This window comes from Dromiciops gliroides, chromosome 3 (genome assembly GCF_019393635.1).
Source record: "Dromiciops gliroides isolate mDroGli1 chromosome 3, mDroGli1.pri, whole genome shotgun sequence".
Classification (NCBI taxonomy): domain Eukaryota; kingdom Metazoa; phylum Chordata; class Mammalia; order Microbiotheria; family Microbiotheriidae; genus Dromiciops; species Dromiciops gliroides.
The window spans coordinates 29,636,604-29,656,974 of record NC_057863.1 but is presented as its reverse complement, the minus strand read 5'-3'; the positions used below and the strand labels follow the sequence as shown (position 1 = coordinate 29,656,974).

Genomic DNA, 20,371 nt, shown 5'->3' with positions numbered 1-20,371 from the left:
TTGTCTGAGGTCAGGTTTTGGCTGGGATTCCCCTGGGTCTAGGGTGGATGCTTTGTCTACTGTGTCACCTAGCTGCCTCATAATGACATCTTTAGGATTAAATTGAGGGGTAAGGGAAATCACTGGGGGAGGGAGAAGGGCAGAGTTAGCATGGGATGAAATCCTATATGAAAGAAACAGGAAAGGTCTTATGGAGTGGGGGAAGAGATGGGGGAGGAGCAGGGCAGTAAATGAATTTTACACTTATCAGAAAAGGCTCCTTAAACTCAACAGAGTTGCCTCAAGGAGGTATTAATACACACACCCAATTGTGTGGAGTAATCTATTTAATCTGGGCAGTAAATGAGCCTAACTCATCAGAATTGGCTCAAGGAGGGAATAATTTACACACTCAATTGGGTGGAGTAATCTATCTAACCCTGCAGGAAAACAGGAGGGGAAGGGAATAAAGAAAGAGGGACAAAAGAAGGGAGGGCAGATTGGGGGAGGGGACAGACAGAAGCAAATCCCTTTTGAAGAGGGATAGGATAAAAGAAGATGGATAATAGAGTCAGTATCCTGGGGAAGGGAATAAGATGGACAGAAACAGTTAACAATAGTAATCATGAAAAAGAGAAAAGGGGGAAAAATTGTACAAAAAATATTTATAGCAACTCTTTGTGGTGGCTAAGAATTGGGAATCAAGGGAATGTCCCTCAATTTAGAAATGACTGAAGAAGCTGTGGTATATGATTGTAGTGGAATGGTATTGTGCTAAAGGAAATGACAAACAGAATGATCTCAGAAAACCCTGGAAAGACTCATATGAACTGATGTATAGTGAAATGAGCTGAACTGGAAGGACATTGTGCATAGTGACAGCAGTATTGTTCTATGAGCAATTGTGAATGACTTAACTACTCTCAGCAATATAATGATCCAAGACAATCCCAAGGGACTAATGATGAAGCATACTATCCACCCCCAAAGAAAGAACTGATAAAAAGAACACTTGTGGATTGTACCTATATAACCTGTTTTCTGTCTTGTGGAGGGGGGAGGAAAGGGAGGGAAGGAGAAAAATTTGGAATTCTAATTCTTATGAAAATAAATGTTGAAAACTATCCTTACATGTAACTGGAAAAAATAAAATAAATGTTTGTTGCAAAATAAACAAACAAATAAATAAACAAATATAAAAATAAAGAGTTCTGTGCTGAACCAGAAGGAGATGAGCAAGACAGTCCCTGTCTTCTAGGGGCTTTAGACACCCCCAAACAAAGAACTACAATACAGTTTAAATGGTGCAAAGTGCCCAAGAGAGGCATAAGAGGCTCTATGAACAGGAAGAGGGAAGAGAGGGAAATAAGAAAAGGGCAGAGCCTTAGTGAATGGAATTGTACCTAAAGAGAGGAGAGGGAAGAAATGGGGTCAGTGACGATCAGTAAATTCAAAGTGAACCAAGAAAATTCAGTGTCATAGGAGGCAGATGAAGAGAGGGTATGAGGAAGACCTGGATGGGTCAATGATACTGAATATCATAGATCATTTAAGCAGGTTCAGGATAGAGAAAAAGACACAAAACTTGGCAGCCAGATGTCACTGGTGACTCCAGAGAGAGCAGTTTCAGTCAAACAGTAGGGAAGTCGACTGACTATAACAGGTTGGGACTAAAACATATAGGGATGGTTGAAGGAGAGAAAATGTTCTGTGGCAAGCCTTAAAATGTTATAGAAACATGAGCTAATATTAGCAGAGATGAAGTAGAGGATAAGCAAAGTAGTTTCTCTATATACTTAGGTGTACAAGTGTGTCATAGAAATTCTAAGTGCTCTGCAAGATCAATGGAGAAAGAAGAAATCAATGAACAACAGAGATATCTACAGCCTCTTTCCAGAGTAGCACAGTGGTATACAGTATCAACTTTCATAGCTTGACTTTATCCATCCTTTAAGTATAGCCACTTCTGGTTGGGAATGAGGTAGGAGTCTGGGGGAGGGGGGAAGGAGTGTTTGAGTTCAGTTCTCTGGGTGCAGCAACAGTCAACGTTACGTGCCAATGGAACAGCAGGAAATTTGATTAGGTGAAATGAGATTCCCCAGATTGGACATTGCCCAGACAGCTCAGATAAATATGTTTAGCTTTGGTTATAGACGTTATGTGCCCAAATTATGCTTCCTGTCACACCAGGCTCTACAGCCAAAATGAAAGCCTACCTTCAAAGAAATAGCGAGACTGGGAAACTTGCTGTGGCTCTGACATTTTAGGGAAAGAGAGCCATGTGTCTCAATATTCAATAGTGGATATCACATGCCTGGATTTTGGGGAGGACTGTGTACAACATCACCTGGGCTCTGTCACACATCCAGGTTATATTCTCATTAGATGCAATCTAATTAGAGGAATAAATGAGTCAAGTGTAGTGCTGAATGGAGGGAAGGGTCAAGAGACCTGTGTCCTAGTTTCGCCTTGAACACATACATGTTTTGTGACTTCAGACTTAATCTCACTGGACCTCAGTTTTATCATTTATCAAATAAGGAAGGTAAATTTAATCATTTATAAGTCCCATTCCAGCTCCCAAATTCCAGGATTTATGACCGGTTTGTGTGAGTCAACTTATTGAATCGCATTTTCCACAAACAGATCAACAATCAACAAACATTAAGTGCCTTCATTATACATAATTAACCTTTCATTTTGACTTCAGAAATCTGTTTTGAAAAAATGGGGTGAGTGTGTAGAAGTTGGTCCTTTCACATACTAAAGATCACATTTAAAACCTTAATAAGAGACAGGGTGACATTATGTTCATTCTATGTTCAGTTAACTCTCTCATTCAGATCCAGCATGAAGTTAACTAGACAATCAGATTTCTACAATCCCACTTGAAGAGATATACCACAAAGTTATTTTCAAATCAGAACTGGTCACACCATCTCTTCAGGGAGTTAGTAAAGACATGGAGGCCTTATGCAAATGATTTCAAATAAAAGGCTTTTGATATTGTTCCATTGGTTTGAACATAGGCTTGATTAGCTAACTCTAATAAGCCAGAACAAATAAGATTTTAATATTTTATTATTTATTACACTCAGAGCGGCATGTTATACCAGTAGATAATGAGGGGGGACTCTCCATTCACAATTCAGCAAACAATATTTACATATTTTATGAAACAAAGAACAAAGATGGCGCTCATTTTAGCTCGTTATATAAAGAAAAAATATTCATGTTAAGGAAAATGTATATCATTAACTATATAAAATATGCAAATTAAGGGAATATCATTCACTCTTGTACTTAGTGATATACATATTAAAGAAAATGTGCATCACCAACATCAGGAGATAAATAAGGGATGTACACTTGTTAGTTTAATTAAATCAAGGGGAACTACCTGGCAAGCCAAATAAGGGAGAAGGACATTATAGAGTCTCTAAAATCTTTTTTGAAATTAAAATTAGATTTTTTTGTTTGTTTTTTAGCAATTAAGTCTTTTTGTAGGAATTAAAAGAAGAGAGAAAAGACATCAAAGAGAAGCAACTATTTACTCCAGCCCTACAGTTCATGGAAGGGAAAGGCATAATATGATGGTGAATACAGAACAAAATGGAGTCAGCCATGTTCTCCCCAAAATGTACTAGAAACAAAAGTGAAACCATAAATTCTATATGATAATTTAGACAATAATGCATTATTCTTCCTTAGAATGTTAGCAACTTGACATCATGAAATGTGCTGGGCACTGTGCCAAGCCTTGGGGACACAAAGAAAGGGCAAAAATAGCCTATGCCCTCAAGAAGCTAACAGTCTAATGGAGAGACAACATATACATAAGTAGGTATATGGAATATCTATCTATCTATCATTTGTCTATCTACCTACCTCATGTGTGTGTATATGTGTGTGTGTCCCATGTTTGGAAAGTCTATCCATCCATTCAACCATCTAACCATCCATTCATTCATCCATCCATCCATGCATCTATATGTATGCACACATAGCGACAGAGATACATAAAGTGAAAAATGTATATTATATGTTTGTGAGCAGGGAGGGAGAAAGGGAGAGAAGGAGAGAAAGAGAGGGAGAGGGAGAGGGAGAGAGGGAGAGGGAGAGAGGGAAAGGGAGAGAGGGAGAGGGAGAGGGAGAGGGAGAGGGAGAGGGAGAGAGAGAGAGAGAGAGAGAGAGATGGAAGGTAATCTCATAGCAGAAGGCATTAGCAGCTTAGGAGATCAAGAAACGCTTCCTGTAGTTAGAAGATGGGCTTTGAGTTGAGTCTTAAGGGAATTCAGGGACACTAAGAAGCAGAGAGACAAGAGGGCAGGATATTCACTGAACATTAGAGTAAACTTGGGCCTTAGAAGCTGTCTAAATCATAGGATCACGATTTTAAACTTGGACAGGTCCTCCAAGTCACTCAATCCCAACCACCTCATTTTACAGCTGAGAAGCCAGTTCAAAGCCTGAAACAGGATTTGAACCCAGATCTTCCTTTCTCTAATTTACTATATATCTGCTTCATAGACAGAATTATATATATATTATTTGTGAAGTGCTTACTGTGTGCCAGAAACTGCAAAGGTATTGGGATACAAATAAAACAAGCCAGTCTCTGCCAGTTTATAATCTCACGGGAGAAGATAACACAGAACAAGAGAGCTGAAAACCATTGTGTGTGTGTGTGTGTGAGAGTGAGAGAGAGTGAGAGAGAGAGAGAGAGAAAGAGAGAGAGAATGTATATGAGTCTATGTGTATGAATGAGTATGAGTATGAATGTGTGTATTTGAGATTGCATATGTATGAGTATGTGGATGAGTGTATGGGTGTGAGTATGTTTGAGAGCATGTGAGTATGAGAGTGTGTGTGAGTTTGTATATGTAAGTATGTGAGAGTGTGAGTGTAGGAGTATTTGTGATTGTGCGTGAAAGATTATGAGTAGGTGTGAGTGTGTTTGAGAAAGTGTGTAAGAGTGTTTATGAATGTATGTGTGTGTGAATGAGTTGGAGTATGAGTGTATGTGTATAAGTATGTGAGAGCGTGGTTTTGAGTGTGTAAATGAGTGTGAGGTGTGAGTGTGTTTGAGAGTGTGTGAGAATGTGTTTATGAGTGTATGTATGTGTATGAGTGTAAGTATGAGTGTGTGTTTGAGAGAGTAAGTGTGAGAGAGAGTGCGTGTGTGAGTGTGGTAGGGGCAGGAAGCCCATGGACATTGTACAGAGTGGCTAGAGATAGTGTATAGGGCTACTTTGGGAAGAGATGAAATGAAAGCTCCTTTTTCCATGTTCCCAAAGAAAGAGACTGAGTCTCTGGTGGAGGGAGCTGAGGCGTTCAGCCAGAGCCCAGGCAGAAGAATGTGGAGATGGGAAGAAATAAGAACGTTCCTTTTTGACCACTATGTTTCACAAATAAAGAAGCCCAGATCCAGGGAGGTGAAGCTGGGGGTCCAGCCAGGTCTCCTAGCCAGCCACTTACTGGTCTTACAACTCTAAGGCACTGCCTTCTTAATTGCAAGAACAGCTAAAGAAAAAAAAACAACAGGTACTTGGAACTATATCATCAAAAGGTTTTTGCTCAAATTAAGGAGAGGCAAAGAGTCTAATTGGCTATGCAAATCAAATGACTGCCATCCTTTCTAGCCCTCATCTAGATGGAAAGACACAATGTGTGGTTAAAGGTTGGTCTGTATGTATAAAAGCAATCTTAGTAAGGTGAACAAAATTTATCTTTATTTAAAAAATGAAAATATTATTAAAAGCCCTTTCAAATGATAGTTTTATCCCATTCCTAAGTGGTGCCCATCATCTTTGTCCTCTGAATAACTCTCAATTGTGTTTACTGTAAATGACCAATAAATAAACATGAATTAGTCATCCCTGTTCTCTCTTCAATTGGTGTAGTTCATTTACAGTCTCTTTTTTTTTTCCATATAGAGTACCTTGAATTTCCAAACAAGCCCAAACATTTGAAGTTCAATTATGTATTTAAGCAAATATGAGAGCAATAACTGCTCTGCTGTGGAGCATACAGAATCACTGGTGAGGAGAACCTCCCTGCCAAATAATCACTTATGGAAATTAAAAGATGACAGCAATAGAATAAATGTGAGGCTGTGGTTGGGTTTGTTCTTGGTTCTGCAGCAACAAGAGGCAAAGTAAAGTGGCCCCTTCATGGGAAAAACTTCCAACCGAACAAAATACTCACCTTGGTCTTCTTTGATTCAACTAAATTACACAGAAAAATTATTTAAGCACCTGTTATGTACAAGCTCTTGTACTTAGGGCTCTGGATTTAAAGAAAAAAATGGCAGGGGAAGGTTGGTAAAGTGAGCTCTTTTTCCTGAGGGCCTGGCACATAAAGACAAAAGCAAAACGGTTCTTTCATTCAAGTTCTTACATTCTACTTGAGGGATATAGGTAGACTGACTCATGTTGATAGGTTTGTAAATAAGTTATATTCAAAATTAAGCAAAGTAATTTCAGAAATGAGAAAACTAGTGACTGGGGATGGGGTGGCTATCAGGATAGACTTTAGGGTCAGCCCCTGAATTGTGCTTTAAAGAAATCTCACAGATCTTAAGAATGGAGATGAAGAGCAAATGCATTCCAGAAGTGAGAAACTACTGGGCCAAGTCACAGAGAGGCAGGATATTCAAAGAATTGTATCACTTGCACCTGACAAACCATTTCAATTGGACAAGAGAATGTGTGATGTGAGCAGTGTGAGCAATGTGAAGTCAGACTAGAAGTGTTGGTGGGAGGCAGATCGTAGAGGGCTAGTTGGTAAAAACAAACAAACAAGTTAGTCAGTAAGATCTCACCTACAATCCTGCCTCACATACTAGCTGAGTGACCCTGGGCAAGTCTTTAGTCTCTGCTTGTTTCAGTTTCCTCATCTGTTAAATGAGGATAATTTTTTTAAAAGCACCAACCTCCCAGGGTTGCTAAAAGGATAAAATGAGATTACATGTATGAATACGCATACATGCATATAGTATACATATTTGCATTGCATATGTACGCATTGTTTCACAAATCTTAATGTGCCATGTAAGTGGTAACTGTTCTTTTTATTATTATTATTTTGCATTTCATTTTAGAGGCAGGAGAAGGCCAGTAAAATTTCTACCATTAGGATTGCCTGTTACCAAGAACCTTAAGAAAAGGGAAAGACTGAAATTCAGTCTGAGGATCTTGTCTAACAACGCAGTAGAAAATGTGCTAGGTACCATGCAGGGGGCTGGATATACAAAGGCAAAATTAGACACAATCCCTACCTGCCCACAGTGAGATTATACTCTACTGGTCCAAGAATGTTGAAAAGGATGATCTAAGTATTCAGGGCCCAATCTCCCTTAATTTTTTTCTGTTGTAAGATTGATCAGGAAATGAACCAAGGAAGATACACACATACACACATATAAATTTACAAATAAATTCTATAAAAATAGAGAAATACATTACATACAAATATGTAAAATATTAAATAAATATGTAAATAGATCTGCTTATTTATTTATTTAGAACAGGAGAAATCAAGACAAGCACCATGGGTTGAAATCAACCTGGTGAAGAAAAAGTCAGTAGTGTGGATCAAAAAGGCAGAGCTGGGTGGCCACAGTCAGTCTCCATTTCCTGATTTCCCAACATGCTTATGGTTTTTTTTTGTTTGTTTTTTTGCCTGGTCATCTGTTCTTAGAATGGTGTTTGTGTTCCAGCAATTCCAGCCCCTTCCTGATCTTGATGTTAATCTGTCACAATGGGTACCAGCTGAAATTAGGCTATGACAGTTACTTCTCTAAATCAGGTGAGGAAGAATAGGAATGACATCATGCCTCACTCTAATGGAAGTCAGGCCAAGAACTGTGGGAAGGTGCTATACTGTCTGACAAGATCTCTGTCAAGAAAGTTCCCGCTGTGGGGTCAACTCTCCCCCTCCCCCATCTCCATTCATTCAGGAAGGATCTGACATGAAACTCCTGGGACAAATGTAGTAAGGAAATCTACTTTGGGTCAACGCTTACATAAGATCACTGGGCCAGGCCATAAACTAACCACTGGGGAAATTCTGATCCCATACCCACACCCACAATCACATCCACACCGGCCCACACACATATACATATATGCCCACTCACCTCCCCCCCACACACACGTTCACACTCCCCCACTCACATACCCAAGCACGCGCGCACACACACACACACACACACACACACACACACATATACACACTTACCCACCCACATGCATATATACACTGATCCATATACCCAAACAGAGAGTCACCCAACCAACTACATCCATCCACTCACCCACCCACTCCTACCTATACCCTACACGCACCCATATACCCACACACAAACTCACCCAACAAACCCACATATACCCACTTTCACCTAACCCCTATACTCACTCCACAACCCACTGTAACGATTGGAATGACGCCACCTGCTGGAGACTTACTGTAGAAGAGTTCTGCCCATGAAGCGAAGGTCTTTGAGGGCAAGACCAGGAGTCTTTTCTTTGGCAGGAGGAAGTGAGACGGACTAGTGGGAGGAGAAAGGAAGAGACTGGCGCTCGGTCTCGGGCTCTTTCCTTTGGACTCTGGTGGAGAGCGGAGCTAGAAATGTGCTCTCCCTTTAATAGATAGGAATCTAGGCCTTTCTCTCTCTCTTTACCAAATTCTTATTCTCCTTAATAAATGCTTAAAAGTCTAACTCTTGCTAAAGCTTGTAATTGATTGGCGACCACTCATTAGATATTTTAGACAGTTTAGCTAGAATTTTAGCCCTTAACAGATGGCTGACCACGAAGAGGAAAGCTAAACCTCAGTCTTCTGATCTTCTGGTTGGGTAAGAAATTTCCCCTCCCTCTCCCTTTAACTGCTAAGTACTGGCGCACTGGCTGTGTTTTCCCTTTAAATTTTTTCGAATGGACCTTTTAAACTCCCTAATTACCCTATTTTTGATTTTAGTCTGTTTAACCAGACAAATGGGAGATAAGATCATGTTAATGCTTTGTTTTTGTGGATTTTCTATTTTTCTTTTTATTTTTGTTAAAAGAGCCAGCAACTTACTCACACAAGGAAATATCTCTCCCTCTCCCAACCATGCTTTTTCAGAGAAACCTGAAGAGATTCCCACAGCTTTTCCCAGTTCTAACTCTAATTGTTGCTCTAATTTTACATGCCTGGAGGCAATGACCCACCCTCTGGAAGCTTTTAATCCCCTAGCACCTAGAGGCAAAGTGGGGGAAGAGGAATCCAGGCCTGAGTTCAAAATCAAGTCTGATTCTAATTGCGCTGGTCCCTCCCCTCCTCTCCAAACCCCACCCTCTACTCCTCCCATGGCCAAGCCCATTGCTTCCCCTGCCTGGGAAGTCCAGAGATCTGATGAGCATGTGCAGCTTTCTCTACCTGCATTTGCAGCTTTAGGCTCAGCCCTTCCCCAGCCTGGCTGTGCTTCTGAGACAACCTTAGAAAACCCTTTAAATTCCAGATATGCTCGTTTTGTTCATAATTTTGCTAACCTGCTTTTGTCTTTAATTAGTAATCTTATAAAGCATTTATATGGTGAAAAGCCCGACAGACAATATAGAGGGGTTAAAGAAGAAAAACTTAAGCTGAATAAGAATGACAATCATCAACATAGTTCAAGACTCTGCTTCTTTTGCCATGGAAGGGTATATATTTTACAGAAATGTAGAAGTAAGCAGCAAGGTATTGATATGAGTATTGGGGATTTTAGATATCGGAATCAAGAGTGTTCTGAATTCACTCAGATTATTAATGTCAGTTCAGAGGTTACATAGGATTTCTATGCTATTACATATACATTTTGGAATTAATGGTATAGGTTTATTTTTATAGAGATTTTCATGCTTTTGAGATTGTCATAGTTTTTAAAACAAGGAGAATATTTGTAAAAGCTTTTTATAGTCATGTGATCAAGTTTATATTTTATAATACTCTTATTAATATTAATTTCATGCTCATTTAGATTTCCTTAGTTTGAATTTCACTGTTTTTATTGTTCCATGTGTATTTTCTTCTATTCATTTATCTAATTTTAAAAAATTGAGAGATGGTTTTGATTTCATAATACAATGTTAATTCTAGGAGTATTGTGCTCCCATTTTCTGGGTTGTTTGTTTTTGTTATTTTTTCTCAACTGATTATTTGATCAAACTCTTTAAAGCATTTCCCTGGCAAATTGTTTGCCATGGCAAGTGTAAATTGATTCTAGAAGTATTATTTTTGATAAGCATATTCAAAAAAAAAAAGAGGGGAATATTTGTAAAAGTTTTCTTTGAGATTGTGTTGTGCTTTAACTTGTATTTAAATATGTTCTGATTTTTCACAAAAGTAATTGTATACTAAGTAAAAAAGGGGGTATTATTTGAAATTGTTGCATAATTATATATTGTGTTCTGAGTCAAGATGTATTCACATTTTTTGCAATCATTTATTATCCTCAACTTTTAAATCCATATGAGACTTGGATTATGGGAACTTATCATTTAAGACATTAATTGCCGTTATTCTGAGTTATCAGATGCCAGTTGGCCAAGATGCCATCCAATCACAAGAGGAATACATGCAAGAGCAGACACTGAACTGTCACATGAGGGGAGACATGCATGAAGTCAAGGTATGGCCAAGGGAACGGCTTTTGACAAATGTTGAGGTTGGATTCTCTTGGTTTAATATTTTATTCTCTTTTTCCCCACAATATTGTACAGATGGCTGGAAGTATTCATCCCACCCATCTCACTTCTACACCTGGCTTCTATGCTCCCTCCTATATGCCTGATGCCATGGACATCTCAATCCCATGCATCTGATTAAGTCTGACTCAGTTTCCTCCAATATGTTCGGTGGCATGGACATGTATTCCATCCACCTATTTTAAGCCTGGCATACTGTATGGGTAGTACATATTGCTCAAGTGTGGGAATGCTCATATCCCATCATTTCTCTGTTCTTTTATGGTAACCCCCATAATTATCTCAGGTGTCATGATAAATACAGTGTTGAATTTGGCCTTGACACCTGTTACCAATTATATTAGATTTTTTAATTTCTCATAATGGCATGAGGATAATTAGGCAGATGATGCAAAAAGTGATGAAACAAAGATAAAAAATTATTTTTAATAATTAATATCGCAGCAATTGTCTTCTCAATTACCCTCCATAAGGGGGGACTATAGTAATATTATAATTTTAAAGAATGGTTCAATTTTTGTTTTATTATATGTTTCGTGTGTAACAACTAAGATTATGAATTCCCTTAGACATGTTTTTGAGAACTTTCATTGTTTGATTTGATTATTGACAAAGCTATTTTAAAGTTGTGTTAAGCTCAATTTTGTAGGAAATTTCCTGGCTGATTACCAGTATCCACACATCAACCCCTGAAAAGATTTCCATTCCATGACTACACCTAGAGGACATCTGAGAAAAGACTTTCAGAGACTTTAAATGAACAGTTTTGATTTGTTGTTTTTGTTGTTTTTTTCTCTTTCTGTTATAATATACACCATCTGTAACATGTATTCTCTGCAGAGGCCCTCCCTTTGCAAGACTAATGTCAAAGCGTCGGTTCATGAGGACAAAAAAAAAAAATCGCCCCTCTGGACAAAACTTTCCTCTCTTCCTTTTCTATATTGTTGTTCACATATTATTAGGTAGCAATAGTTATTATACTGTTTTTACTGTTCCGTCAAGGAAACATTTTGTTTCTTGAGGAACAACAGGGGGGACTGTAACGATTGGAATGACGCCACCTGCTGGATACTTACTGTAGAAGAGTTCTGCCCATGAAGCGAAGGTCTTTGAGGGCAAGACCAGGAGTCTTTTCTTTGGCGGGAGGAAGTGAGACGGACTAGTGGGAGGAGAAAGGAAGAGACTGGCGCTCGGTCTCGGGCTCTTTCCTTTGGACTCTGGTGGAGAGCGGAGCTAGAAATGTGCTCTCCCTTTAATAGATAGGAATCTAGGCCTTTCTCTCTCTCTTTACCAAATTCTTATTCTCCTTAATAAATGCTTAAAAGTCTAACTCTTGCTAAAGCTTGTAATTGATTGGCGACCACTCATTAGATATTTTAGACAGTTTAGCTAGAATTTTAGCCCTTAACACCACCATGCATTTACTAATATATGCACATGCAGACTCACCCATCCTTCCATATGACCCCCTCCATACCCAATACCCAACTACCCCCTCACATGCATGCACACACACACATACACAAGTGCACATGCGCACACATTTCATGAGAATATTCTCACTAGCAACATGCACCACCACTGTGGGACAGGGGAGGAAAAGCCACTTTCCCAAAACAGATACTGGTGCTTCTCAGAGATTCCCTTGGCCTTTCATGGCCGTATTGTGTCATTCATTCTGCCTTGATACGCACCAGGCTCGGCTGATCTGATCAGGGCACACCAGTGTTAAAGGCAGGATCACAACATGAAATACCTTTGCTTTCCTGACCAAGGGAACCCCTGAAGCCCCTTTTCAGGATGAAGCTCCAGATGTGTTTCACTTCTCTGCTACCTCTGAGGATCCTTGACCCTTCTCCAGGGAAGGATTAGTCATGCTGTGTGAGGAAGAACCCAAGGCCTCCCCTTCCTTAGGAAACAGACCTTGGAGAGCTTGGTGAACTCACAAAACCCTTGGAAGAGCCCAAATCTGACTGATGGACCAAATGGTATGATTGTAAAATTCAAGGATTTTGGAATGAACAAAGTCTTAAGAGACGGTTTAATCCAACTCACTCATTTTACAGATGAATAATTAAGTGCTGAAGTTCTTAGGTACACTGCTTTTTTTTTTTTTTTTGGTACACTGCTTTTTAGCCTCTCCTCAAAGATCTAGGCTCTTTAAGGCCTAAATTATTTCGTATTAGGCATGGGAAAACAAAACAAAACTTGAGTTTCTGGGGGGAAAGAAGATTACTTCCTCTTAGTCCCCTTGTGGGAGGAGGCACAAGTCCACTGGATGTTATGCCTGGTGCTGCAAAGACCCTGATCTCATGGCCAACAGGTTATTAACAGGTCCTTCCTCTTGTACGCCTGGCCAAGTCTTTCTTCTAGATCCCCCAGGTCCTACTCACAGCCCTGAGCCATCTCTACTCTGAACCATCTGGCCATGCTTCTGGCTGCTAATGTGGACCACCTGGTAAGTTCTTCACTGGCCAGGGACATTCACTCAGGCCAGAGCTTTGGAAGAAAGGGAGATATGTGATTTGATGAGGCCACTGAGGGGAAATGCTTTCAAAGGAATGATGGCATGACACAAGTCAAAGGAAGTCAAGGAGGTAGTATTTTATTATCATTTATAAGAAAGACAGCCAATAGTCAACACTAATGCTAAAAGAAAAAAAAATGGAGCTAGTGTAAAGTGGAAACAGTATGGGACCTGCAGTTGGAGGTCCTGGATTCAAATCCTGTCTCTGCTATTTACTACTTTGGGGCCTTTGGGCAAATCAATTAACCTTTCTGAGTATCAGTTTCCTCCCCTGTAAAAAGAGGGGGTTGGATTAGCTTCTCTCTAAAATCTTTTCTAGCTCTAACTGCAGTGATTCATTAACTTATTCATTAAGCATTTATTAGACACCTAGTATGTCCTGGGCATTGTCTTCTACATTCAATGAACTTCACATTCCATTCATTCTTTTTTTTTTTTTTTTTTTTTTTTTTTTAGTGAGGCAGTTGGGATTAAGTGACTTGCCTAGGGTCACACAGCTAGTAAGTGTTAAGTGTCTGAGGCCAGATTTGAACTCAGGTACTCCTGACTCCAAGGCCAGTGCTCTATCCACTGCACCATCTAGCTGCCCCGAGAGAAATACTGAACAATTTTTTTGGTTTTTTTAGTGAAGCAATTGGGGTTAAGTGACTTGCCCAGGGTCACACAGCTAGTAAGTGTTAAGTGTCTGAGGCCGTATTTGAACTCAGGTACTCCTGACTCCAAGGCCAGTGCTCTATCCACTGCACCATCTAGCTGCCCCATTCCATTCATTCTTAGTTCATTTATTTACATTTGTATTTATTTATCTAGAACTTAGCACAGTGTCTGACACATATTAGGTACTTAATAAATATTTATTGATTGAATATAGGGAGAACAACTATGGACAAAGATAAGCAAATATCAAATACATACAAAGTAAATACAAATGATTTTGGGGAGTGGCATTAATAGCTGGGGAAATAAAGATAAACCTCTGGAGAAAGGAACTATTTGAACCATTCTTGGAATGAATCTGAGGATTTATTCTGGAAGAGCATTACAGTGGAAAGCAGGGACAATTTTTTGCCATATTTGCAGCCCCAAAGCTTAGCAGAAGGCAGCTACTAAGTGTTAAAAGATCTGCATTCAACTCCCACTTCTGAGGCTTGCACCTGTGTGACAGACTGGTTACTTACAGTCCTGAGGTCTGTAGAATGAGGGGATTACACTAGATGACCCTGAAGACTCTCATCATTAGCACTACAAGCTTCAACTTCTCTGAGGTGGAGGTAAGGGGGTACTGTAGTCTTGGGAGACAGACTATCTAAAGGCAAGGAGATGAATGATGGGAAGTTTTGTGGGTGGGAGAGGAACCAGGACTGTGTAGTGAACATTGTGCTAATGAGGGCAGTGCTGATGATAGCATCTTTCAGTCAGTTGGTCCACAACATTAATTAATTCCCTACTGTGTACTTACTCTGTACTTAGCAGCTGCATGCATTCTGCTAAGCTTTGGGGATGCAAATATAGCAAAAGACAGTCCCTGTTTCCAGAAGCTCACAGTCTAATGAGAGAGACATCATGTAAATAACTATGTACAAAGATATATATGGGGGAAATTGGAGCTAATTACCACAGGGAAGGCACTAGAAAAGTTTCCTGCAGATGGGGAGATATTAGCTCATACTTGAAGGAAGGAATGGAAGGCTGGAAGTAGAGCTGAGGAAGCAGAGAATTCCAGGCATGTACTTGTTTGAACTCTTTTCTTTCCAGTGAAGGGAAAGGAATTGCCTTAGATGATGTTCTCAGGTGAAACCATCTTGGATTCTTGGGCCACATTTTCCATTTGACATTTCCCACAGTGATTTATTTGTCATGAACCCAGATCATGAACATAGTTCTCAGATCATCTCTGGGACTCCCTGGGCACACACAGACAAGGGAAGCATCCTTCTACATCATAAGGATTCCCGGGCAACCTGCTACATTACTAGAGACACGGATGGCATTGCCATTGTGACTGAAGGTTCACTGCATCAGCATGAGCTTCCAATGGAAACAGAAAGTGCCAGCATGGTCTATTTTAACGAGTGACCCTGTGAGGAGGAAACTTCAGGGATCCGTGCAGAGCAGAAAGGGGAAGGAATCCTGGAAGCAGCTTATCAATGTACTTGCTACCACCTAATGACCACCCTGCTGTCCAGACACGGTACCCCAATGCTGTGATAATTGCTCAAGTCCAGCCAGAAATAAGGTGGCTGCTTTGACAGTCACCAGCACATAGCCTTAATTATCCCCCTAGGGGTGTAATTATCTGCACCTGCCCCAGGCTGCTAGCATGGCATCCCTGTCCAGCCAGACCTAAAGTCAAAAAGACACTCCGGTGTTGTCCTTGGTGGGTGGGGGTGGGGATGATAGCTAACCCAGAGCTCTCAGAGACGATTTACTAGGGTTTTTATTTGAGGGGGAGGGGCATCACAATGGGCATCCTTCCACTGGGAAGTGCAAGAGAGAAGGGAATAAGAGCCATCCTACTATTTTCCTTTTGGGTAGCCAACAAACAAACTTACATAGGAAAAGGAACAAGAGGCTTAGGAAACAGGAGAATACCAGTGAGGTTTGGTGAGAGTTAGGTTAGGGGATGCATTAGTACTGACAGAAACAGCTCCAAGTGGGAGAATCTATCCCATTCTCCCTTTGGTGAATTTTGTACCCTTATAATCCCAGACTTGACATCAACAAGTATTTTATCATAAGCATTATTTTCACCTTAGAACTAAATGAAGCACTTTCAAAAACAGGCACTTTACTGAGGGAATTAAATGCACGATTGAAATTCTGTAATCAGTACATGACACAACCAAACCCGGCTCTAATCATATGTTTCCCATAATAAGCCGTTTGAAGTGTTCTTAGGGTTACAATTTTATAATCTAGACATGAGAAGAAGATCTGCACCCTTGACATCATGGAGCAGAGGTACTCCAACTGGCTCGGGATTAAAGACACGCTCCACCTCCCTCCCCCATCCCCACCCCCAACCTGCCATGTCTGCATTAGAAAGATGTTCTCCATTGGCTTATCAGCAAGCAGACAGAACTGAATGTAGTTACCTTTGCAGCATTTTCCATCTTCTTTCAGTTTCTGGCCAGCTTGGCATTTGCAGTAATAGCTGCCAATTGTATTACAGCACTGGTCCTGACAGCCGCCATTGTCAATGGAGCATTCGTTCACATCTGCAGAAGAGTGGGGGAGAATTAGCTCCTGGCAGGAAGAGATCCAGATAGAGCCTGGCAGATTGGGATCTGGACGGAGCCTGGCAGGGTAGGACCCAGACCGAATTTGTCAGGGATGAACAAAGAGATCCCCTTCTAAAATCAAAGAACCTGGATCATTTCTCTATTACAATTTTTTTTTTTTGTTCAGATAGTTGGACAGCACTTAGAGGTCTCTAGTGGAGGGACCCAGGGATCCATCACCAGCCTCGAACTTATGTTTCTATCAATGATTTTTTGGGGAAAATATTTCTTAGTTTTGCATATGATATAATGGTAAGAAGAATAGATAACAGACTGGATGGCAGAATTAGGTACCTAAGAAATTTTAGAAAGCTGGAATATTGGACGAAATCTCATAATAATAGCTGGCATTTAAAGAATGTTTCAAAGTCTGCAAGGCAGTTTACATATATTATCATATATTATCTCATTTGAGGCTTACGGAAACACACACAGATCCCATAATGCTTTTAGGCAGAAAGTAGAGTTATTATTCTCATCTTACAGAGTAGCAGAAAGACTCGGAAAGGGTCATTCACTAGCCCATGATTCCACAGCCAGTGAAGATAAGAAATGAGACTGAAAATAATCTCATCTTAACTTCAACTCTGGTACTTTCTGTATTCTGTCCCACTGCCTTTTCGAAACTAATAGGTACAATTCAGTAGGGGAAAGTGCCCCAAGTCCAAAAAGTTAAAACAACAACAAAAACAATAATAACAACTATAGATAGAGATAGAGATATATATCCTTAGGGGCAATGAGGGTTAAGTGACTTGGCCAGGGTCACATGACTAGTAAGTGTCAAGTGTCTGAGGCCACATTTGAACTCAGGTCCTCCTGAATCCAGGGTTAGTGCTTTATTCACTGCGCCACCTATTTGCCCCCAACAACCACTTTACCACACGTTATGTGCCAGGCACTATGACCAATAGTTATTGGAAAGAAGCAACTGATCAAATCCAAGATGGGAGAGACCTGGTTTGATAATTGTTCATGTGAAAATGATTTGAGAGTATTAGGGGATGGCATGTTCAATGAGTGAAGAGTATGACACAGTAGTGGGTAAAAATAGCAGGATTATTTTAGCTGCACCCTAGAACCAAAGTGTTTGTTCAAAAGAAAGGTTCTACATTTTTTTCATCATGGATCCCCACCCCCTGTGGTAGTCTGATAAAGCCTATGGATAACCCCCTTCTCAGAATAATGTTTTTAAATTCACAAAATAAAATCCTAGCATTACAATTGAAATCAAAGGTTAGTGAAAATTAAAGTCGTAATTGCTTTCTTCCTCCAAGTTCATGGACACACTGAACTCTATCCATCTACCCTTCATGGGTACAGGTTCAGAAACCCTGGTTCAGAGTCAAGGAGTCTGTACTGCTATAATGTGCTCTGGTCTGACCATATCTTAAGTATTCTGGTTGTTGAGAAGATCAAATGAGGTAAGATACATATGATGCTTTACAAACCTTAAAATGCTATACAAGGTATCCTAAAAGTCCTAGTAAAGTTTTTTTTTTTTTGGTGGGGCAATGGGGGTTAAGTGACTTGCCCAAGGTCACACAGCTAGTAAGTGTCAAGTGTCTGAGACTGGATTTGAACTCAGGTACTCCTGAATCCAGGGCCGGTGCTTTATCCACCGCCCCCCCCCCCCCAGTAAAGTTTTAACCTAACAAAGCTTACACTCTAAAGAAATAATAGTTATCATTATTATGATTTATTTGTTTGTTTCAGTTGTGTCCAATTCTTTGTGATCTTGTTTAGGGTTTTCTTCACAAAGATACTAGAGTGGTTTGTCATTTTCTTCTCCTGTTCATTTTACAAATAAGTAAACTGAGACAAACATGGTTAGTGACTTCAAGGTGACGCAGCTAATAAGTGTCTCAGACTGGATTTAAACTCATGTCCTCCTAAGTCCAGGGGGAACACTCTATGTACTACACTGTCTAGCTGCCCTTATTATGATGATAAAAATTGGAGCTTTCTAGAAAAGGATGGCATGCATGATGAGGAGAATTAGGACTATTTCATATTTGAATCTATTGAAAGACCTGAAGGATTTTCACTCAATTGAACTTAGAATGATTAGCCTGAGGAAGAGAAAGTTCAGGGGTAACCTCCTAACTGTCATCCATAAAGAGCAAGAGGTGTTACACTTGTTCTCCTTAGTCTCAGAGAACTGAACTAGGAGCAGTAAATTGAAGTAACAGTCAGGGGGATTTTTGTATAACACAAGGGGAGAAAACGAGGAAAAACCTGCTTTACAATTTGAGCTATAGCAAAGTATAATGGGATATTTTGGATGTTAGCAATATCTCCTCCAAAGAGGATTTTCAACACAGGCTGAGAAGACTTGCCCCTTCTTATGACTGTCTCTGTTTTGGGAATGAGACCAAATAGATGAACTCTGAGGTTTCTTTCAATTCTAACATTCTGCAAAATACTGGAAATGGCAAAAAAAAAAAATATTCCATGGTTATGGGAGGGGAGGAACTCACCACCTGAGATATGTGCAATGTATATAGCTAGTGTGAGTCAATAGATGTTGTTGCCTTGGGAAGGAAACTGGGAATTTCTCCTCCGAATAATCTCAGAAACAGAAATCTGAGAAACACATGAAGGTTTATAAATACATAAAGCTGTCATTTTACAATACTCTGAAGTTTGCAAAACACTTTACATATACCATCTCTTTTGATTCTCACCAACCTTATGAAGTAAGTACTACAGACATTAGAATTCTCTTTGTACAATTCAAGAAAGTATGCTTCAATGCCTAGATACTTAGCTCATAGCACAGTCCTTTGAAGATACTTTCCATAGTTAACTTGGGCAGAGACTACAAATTCTTTCTTTCAATGACTTGTAGTTAATGACACTTTCCACCAAAAAAAAAAAATACCATGGCTAAAGGAGAGTGGAGTCTGGAATAGTAATCTAATTGATGAAGGTAATCCTCATTTTGTACCCCATTCCCGACTTCCTGCTATCAAATAACCTGTTAGCACAAGAGGAAAGGCAATGCAGCTGAAGTCAAAGGGAGAAAGGAAACATGTTTGCTTTTGTTAGGAATCATTTGGTACTCTCCAAGTTTATTTTAGCCAAAAGAAGGAGTCTATAGTGTGATTATTTTCATATTTTTGTTACGGTCCCCTGGGCACCTCAGAAGTTTTCTGGGGTAAATCAAATAACCTTCTCCTTGAGAAACTAAACCAAAGGACAGACAAACCTAAAGAGATAAGTGACACCAGATCAAGACTGAATTAGCTCCAGGACCACCACCATTCATTCTAGTCTCCCCCACCCCTTGGGGAGATAAGATTAGGTGGGGCTGCTGCCTTTGTGGCATGAGGGGGAGAGAGATGGCTTGAGAGATCCAGAGCCACCCCTCACTCTACTTCCCCCAGCCACCACCAGTGGGTGATGGTCCTCCCCCATAAGGGAACTTTCAACAGTCAGATGATCACCCCATGTGACCACCATCATTCCTCTATAAAAGTATCTGCCTGTCTCCTGTTCAAGGAGATAGGTATCTCAGAGCCATGCCTCTGTGCCATGCCTTCTCCCCATGAGAAGTCTAAGGACTTCTCTTTTGATTTCCTTTCCCCAGAACCTAAATAAAGTATTATTTTATTCTAATTGGATTTGTGTGCAAGAGGGTGTAATTCTTTAAAGAGGAATTCCTAAGAACCCCACCCCAAAACCCCACCTATTTCCCCCATAGCATTTTGATCTTGAAACTATCCCATCAATTTATGCAGCAGACACACAATAATTGCTTAGGAATAAGCCCAGGATAGTCTTGATGATGCTAATGGTTATAGTGACTAACCCAGGATTATATATTTAGAACTGGAAGGAACCTTCCATAT

The 20,371-nt window shown here is 40.0% G+C and overlaps 1 protein-coding gene across 1 annotated transcript in view; it reads right to left on the bottom strand.

Moving 5' to 3' along the window:
* LOC122749431 (EGF-like and EMI domain-containing protein 1) overlaps positions 1-20,371 on the bottom strand; it is an 808,768-nt gene that overhangs the window by 310,710 nt on the left and 477,687 nt on the right. The window contains exon 5 of the mRNA XM_043995804.1: positions 16,332-16,454. Coding sequence (XP_043851739.1) covers positions 16,332-16,454 — 123 coding nt within the window. The remainder of the gene's footprint in view (positions 1-16,331; positions 16,455-20,371) is intronic.